Source organism: Sinocyclocheilus grahami, unplaced genomic scaffold (assembly GCF_001515645.1).
Source record: "Sinocyclocheilus grahami isolate Dianchi unplaced genomic scaffold, SAMN03320097.WGS_v1.1 scaffold91.1, whole genome shotgun sequence".
NCBI lineage: Eukaryota > Metazoa > Chordata > Actinopteri > Cypriniformes > Cyprinidae > Sinocyclocheilus > Sinocyclocheilus grahami.
The window spans coordinates 2983624-2990660 of NW_015505270.1; the positions used below are offsets into that span (position 1 = coordinate 2983624).

The 7037-nt window shown below is 34.8% G+C and overlaps 1 protein-coding gene across 1 annotated transcript; it reads left to right on the top strand.

The window, feature by feature from the left end:
• Window positions 1-264: 264 nt before the first annotated feature.
• On the top strand, window positions 265-2034 carry LOC107587301 (homeobox protein MSH-D). The gene is made up of 2 exons (XM_016275017.1): window positions 265-601; window positions 1302-2034. The coding sequence occupies exons 1-2, from the start codon at window positions 301-303 to the stop codon at window positions 1721-1723; spliced, it is 723 nt and encodes a 240-aa protein (XP_016130503.1). The 5' UTR covers window positions 265-300; the 3' UTR covers window positions 1724-2034.
• The last annotated feature ends 5003 nt before the right edge of the window (window positions 2035-7037 follow it).

Consider the following 7037-nt stretch of genomic DNA (forward strand, 5'->3'; position numbering starts at 1 on the left):
TTCGTTAAATCGTTCGCTGTCATGTCAGTCATTACGATTGACACTTTCTTACAAACTTAGTAGTCCAATCACGAGTAACAGAGCGCGCTGCCTAATTCAGCAGCGTTCTCATTGGCTAAAATGTCTACAGTTGCCATGTGCTGCTGAGCACCGGAGCGCGCGCCTTAATTTGGCAGCGCTCTGATTGGCTGAAAGTTCTGTTGTGGCCGCGTGCTTCAAGGCATCAAAGGCTTCATGCTTTTTCCATGAGACGTCAGAGTGACTTTGAAGTTCTGGGTCCAGAGGCTAGTCGAGAGGAGGATGTCCGCGTCCGCGAGCTTGAAGGAATCAGACGGAGATCGGGACATGGAGCAGCGCAAAACCCAAGTGTCAAGCCACCCTTTCAGCGTGGAGTCTCTTATATCTAGCCACAAAACCAGCAAGGACTTTGAAAGACGGCGCGAGGATGCATCCAGCCAGTTTGCTAAGACTGAGATCAGAGATTCTTGTGGTTCGGCTGGAATACAAAAGCACTTTATGCAGACCTCACCCGTCAAATCGGAGTCCCCCGAGCCGGATGACTGTACACCATGGGTTATTAACTCTAGATACTCTCAAACTTGTAAGCAATTTCATTTTCTGAACTACCTGCTTATGCTTTAAATTAAATTATATCAATTACGACAACGTCACAAAAATGATATTTACTCAAATGAGCAATGCAATGATAAAAATGGTCTTATAGCTCAGTTTATTGAAACGTATGAGATCTAAAAAAGATGAGATCTTCTTAATTTATACATATAATCTATTTGATGATAATGTTGCAACTAGAGACACATGAGGGCCCCTTGCTCTGAAAGCAATTTCATATTTTATTTAGGTGAACTCTCGTTTAATTCAGAACATAACAGCAGTATAACCTAAAAGTAAACACTTTTCCTGATTGTCCTTTTTTAACAACTTTTAAATTAAGCCTAATATGTAGATTACGCTATCTAAATATTTACTAAGCATTTTAATTTTAGCATTATTGAATTATGTTTTACTTATCCCCCACCCTCACACGCATAACACTAATGCATACAATTATAAAAGTAAAAAAGAATGAAATTAAAACACTTTCACATGGATACATTATGTATACTTGAACTATGAATACACCATAATTAAAGCGAATTATTTTATAAAGTTAGTTACTTTCATTTATAGAGTTTCAAATCTACTTTTGACCAACCTACAAGACATCTATTAATGATTACATTTTGCATTTTACTACATTAGTGTTTAAACGAATGTTTTAATCCTTTTTCCCACCACAGGCCAGGTAAGACCCTGTCCTCTCCGCAAGCACAAGACCAACCGTAAACCCCGTACGCCATTCACCACCTCACAGCTCCTGGCCTTGGAGCGAAAGTTCAGACAGAAACAGTACCTGTCCATTGCCGAGCGAGCAGAATTCTCCAGTTCGCTCACCCTCACAGAGACCCAGGTGAAGATCTGGTTCCAGAACCGACGGGCCAAGGCAAAGCGTTTGCAAGAGGCTGAGCTGGAAAAGTTCAAACTGACTGCCAAACCTGCCCTCCACCCCAATTTCAGTCTGCCTCTTCCTCTTGGAACCCAACTTCATTCGGCCGTCTCACTCTATGGCCAGTCGTATCCCTACCACAGGCCTTTATTGCCTGTTGCTCCAGTGGGACTCTATGGAACACCTTTAGGGTACAGCATGTATCACCTCGCTTGAGAAGAAGTGCTACAGTATGGACTAGTACTGATCTATGGATGTACAGAAAACAACATTGTTTACAATCTTTTGGTGTCCAAGTCCGAAAAAAAGCAGCAACCAAAAAAAATGTAATTAAATGTTTCATAATGTGCCTTGACCGGAATTGAAAAGCGGGACATTTTACCTCACTTTTCACTGACTGAAAGTTCAAATTGTACCTTTTGGATGGATAATTCTGTTGCCAAACCTTTTGTGCATATTTGTGTCATACATCTTTATGTAATATATTGTAAAACTAATTATATTGTGTATAAAATATTGAGTTTAAATTCCACTACATTTTTACACTGTAAAAAGGTGTTCTGACAAGTTCATTACACATTATTTTTACTTTTCTAAAGCTGGTTATCGTACCTCTAGCTATAATTGATAGACAATATTTTTTTGAAACAAATTATAAATGGCTTGGTGAATGATTTTATATGATAAATACATTGGTATGTGCACATTGAGACATTTCAAAATAGGACTTGCCCTTTTGAGTTAAATTTTACATTTACAAAAAAATAACGACTATTTGACAGTGAGTATGGTATATGCAAAGATGTCTTTGAAATTAGTCACTTATAAGTAAAATGTGGAAGATTATTTTTGTGCCACATTTTTATATTTATACTATAATTATAATGCAATGGAATCTGTCATGTATGGTAAACAGCAATTGGCAAGCAAGCACAATAGCATTTGTTTATTAAATTAATATTTCCATTTCATGTTTGAGAAAGTATTTGAGAGTTTGGTTGTTCAACTTCAGTATCGATCGCATAAGCAAATTCAATGTTCTCTTTATCGATTTCCTTCAAGTGCATCTCTGCATTTTTAAAAGCTGGTAACACTTTACAGTAAGGTCACATTTGATAACTTTTTTTTTCAAGTAGCAAAAAGTTATTTTTTAAAAATCCCAAGGCTGAGCACATTACACAAACTACCCAGGTAATACATTCTTGCATAATGAATTATATATAAATATGAATTATTATTAAAAAATATATTTATCAGCGAAGTAAAGCAATTTCCTGCAAGGAAACTTTATATACATTTTCTGCTAATACGTTATGTTAATTTGCATATCAGCAGTTTGAGAACATAGCATCACTTTTATAAATATATGTCATTGTTTAAATAATGATCAGTTAAAAACTATACAAAGTAATAATTCTATTGTTGATAGTTATAATAGAATGTTACCGATAAGTTTGGTTTTACTTCTTTACTGCTTTGTTATGGCTTGTTCATTAGGTTGTTAGAGGGCTACGTTAGAGGGCCCGTTTTACTGCTTCCGCGTGACTTTGATGCAATGAGGAAACCGTTTATGGTCAGCACTTTACTCATGAGCTTCCTTTAATCAAAACACGAACCCAGTCATGCTAATCAAACACAGAACCACTAAAGTGTTTGCGGATGTGTTTTACAATGTCGACTTTGAGCCACTTACGAGAGCGCCGTGAATCTGGGCAATTTGCCTGATCCTGTACCTGTGGTGTAAAAAAAGTCAAGACTCTCGGAAGCTAAATTCACAAAGCTGTCAAATTGTTCAGAACCTGCTTAAATACCTGGTGTCTGCAGCCTGTTTTAGTTTTTTAGTTTTTATTGGAAAAAAATCATAAAGATTAATTTCATGTTTTGTTTGTGGTCTGAGAGGTCATTTTGAAAGCTCAAAAATATACTTAACATTGAAACATCCAAAATTGTTATATATACTTGTTGGACTTTCTCTAATCCTTTGAGTATATTAACAAATATATTTCTAGAGATATCTAGAAATACGTAGAAATATCATGAGCAGATAGGGAGGGTTGTAACCTAACATTAGCAAACGTATCTAAACAGTTATTTGCCATTGTGAAAGTCATTGTTTTTTTACGAGAGTGTTCGACAGTTTTTCTAACTGGTGTGCTTAAAAAAAATAAATGAATACAACGCTTCCTAATTTTTACCTTTTTGAACTAATACCCTAGAAATTAAATGGGGATGGACTTGGAAATATTTGTAAACTTACCATATGGAAAATCTACATAAAATCCCAAGTTCAACTGTTATTTTTTTAACACATACATTATTGCACTTTTGTAGACAATCATAAAAAGTAGTTCGGACAGAGCGGGTAATGGTGCCAGTCTTCCTTTAAACTATTTCCTGGGGATTATTGTGGTCATTATTTCCTAGACTCCCAGATGAAGTCTTCAAAGCTCTTATAATACAGTAATTACCTATACAGTGGTCTACACTAAGCCCTAAAAAAGGTAAACTGTAGACGTTATGAGCACAGAATGTTTCAAAGTCAGCCTGTATGTGATTTAACATATTCTATCCCCACATTAATGATGATGACTGTACAGTGTACATTTGGGTTGGGGAACATGTCCATGTTTGATGTTGTTGTTCCTTCAAATCTTCTCTTGATTTAGACCTCCTCTGCTGGCTACAGGGAGAACAACACCATTGTGAGATACAAATCAAAAAGACTGGGTGTGTGTACTTCCTCAAGGTATTCCCTTGTGTGATATCTTATGCATTCGCAGTCAACATTTTTGCTACATTAAAGGTTAACTTTCTTTTCAATAAATTATAAATAAATAAATATTTGGAGATTTTAATTGTCATAAACCAATACAAAAACTGACAATGAATCTGCAGTCAGATGTGGTGCTTATGGTTTTGAAAAACAGTTAGGATACTATATTGTATATTTTATTACTCTAACAATGTCATGTCATGTAGCCATTAACTACAACTAAATATTATTTTATTTTATTATTTTAACAAATGTTATTAATTAGTCATTCATTAATATCATTACAAACATTTCTGGGTAGTCACATTTATAATTGTATCTATTTATTTACTTATTTATGTATTCATTCATTAATTTAATCCAATATACTTTAATACGTTTTTTATCACCCCGAAATGTCTGACTTTATGGCCACCTAAAAAAAAATATTGTTCACACTTTACTTTAAGGTCAAATTCTCGCTGTTTACAAACCATTAACTACAACTTTTGCCTCAATAAACTCCTAATTTGCTGATTATTAATAGTTAGCAAGGTAGTTGTTAAATTCAGGTATTGGGTAGGATTAGGGATGTACAATATGGTCATGCAGAATATGTGCAAACTCTAACCCTAGCCCAACTAGGTTAATAGTGAGAATTGCTCCCTATACTAAACTGTTACCAAAATATCTAAATCAACTTTAATTTGGAAATGAAAAACATGCTCTTCATAAGGGATGTGTGTCCAAACAACTGTATGAATGAACTGTATTTCAATGTAAATTTGTATAAATAAAAATAAAATGTAAGAGTTAACAGTTAACATTTTCAGTTATGAATGCCACCTCTGCTGTATGCAGTTGGTAGTAGTGAGCATGATGTTATTTATTGAAGAAGACACAGAATAGCATGAAATCTTTACGCTTTTTTCATATATTTCCAAAATGGATCTTGCAGCCACTGGTCCCATTTTGTCCCTACAAAACATTTTGCAGATGCAAACAGGTGTAAATAAAGTGTTTTGCACGTTTTCTTGAAATTGAATTAACTTTTGTTGCATGCCACAATATTTATTACTTCATTTATTTTACTTTATTACACTTTATTAGCATGCTTCTTTTTATTAAATAAAAGCAAATAATCCACACATAAGATTAAGTTGACAGATACACAAGCATCTTGGATTAAGCCCATTTGCATTTAGTAAGCAGAAGTTTACTCTAACTGTAGACAGAGATTTATGGAGGAAATAAATCATATATCCCCCTCAATGTTTCTGATGATGAAGCATACTGCCATATAAAATTCCATGCAATCGTCTCAATTGGATCTAGTATTAATGAAAACTGCCCAAACATACATGCATTATTCGTACAGTCTTTTCATTTATATTTTTTGGCCTTGTCTAGTTGCTTGTCTATGTCTGACTTCATCAGTCAGACAGCTTGCTAAAGTAACAAGTGCAATGGAAAATTAGCCCTTTGAATAGGGATAGACTGCTATTGGTTTTCCAGTTACCACTGTGGACTTCTTTCATACTAAAGTAAAAATGGAACATTTTAAATGTAAAATATGTGATTAAACCTCAAGCCATCTTAGCTGTGTATGACTTTCTTCTCTCAAACGAATACATTCGGACTTTAAAAAATGAGTAACACTTGCTCCCTTTATAAAAGGTTTACAAAGGTGTTTATAATAACTCATTTACAAATGCATTATATATCATTGATAAGCAGTTATAAATGCATAAATAAAAAGGGTGATTTTAATGCAATTCCTGCCAAATAGCGAGCCATTTTTATTCACATGTTATAAATGCTCAATAAATATTTTATTCATACTTTTTTTCTCTCTCAAAACTAGATCCTAATTTGTTTCATGATATTGCAAAAATAGACTATTATAGAGAGACTGAAGTTGTTTCTCTCATTTATATCTCATGACTCGTGTCACTTTTCTTATGATTTTTCTTACCAGAAGCTACTCTGCATCTTACCCATGATTCTCTGCGAAAGTTCATGATGCCTGTCCACAATAATGATTAGAATTTTAATTCCAATATTAGTTAATTGTGAACCTTATTGAAATGTGAACACATGTGAACCATTTATTGATGAGCTATAAACATTAGTAACCTGTGAAAGTGAATCTTAATGTAAAGTGAACACCTGCGAACCATTTATTAATGAGTTACAAATGTTAGTATCATTAAATCAATGACCGCAAGCACCTTTACATAACATTATCATATTAATAAGCAATTAGTAATGATTTTTGATATCATGATAAAGTCTGTGAAAGTGAAAGTAACTTGATTATTTGACCAGCTACACTTGCAATACCTGCGCGTGCTGTTATTTATTTGTACAGTAGCTACATTGAACTAACACAGCGATATAAACACTTGGAAAACAAACTCTGCCACGTCACCTCAAAGTTAGCTTATTCGTAAAATCAGTAAACACTATCTGAGATAACAATTTCGCTACAGAGCACGTTGGACCAGTTCAGACAGCGTGACTTCTTCTCTTGAATAGTGGCTTTATATCAGATGCTCACCAGCACCAACTACAGGCTTTGGTGACACACAGGCAAGTACAGACACACAGGCTTTAGTGAAAGTGAAGTGATGTTTGGCCATTTGTGCGCTGCATTTAACCCATCCAAGTGCACACACACAGCAGTCATTTTTGCTGCGGCACCCATGCAGCAGTTGCTCAAGGGTCTCACCTCAATCGTGGTATTGAAGGTGGAAGAGAGCGCTGTACATACAGTAC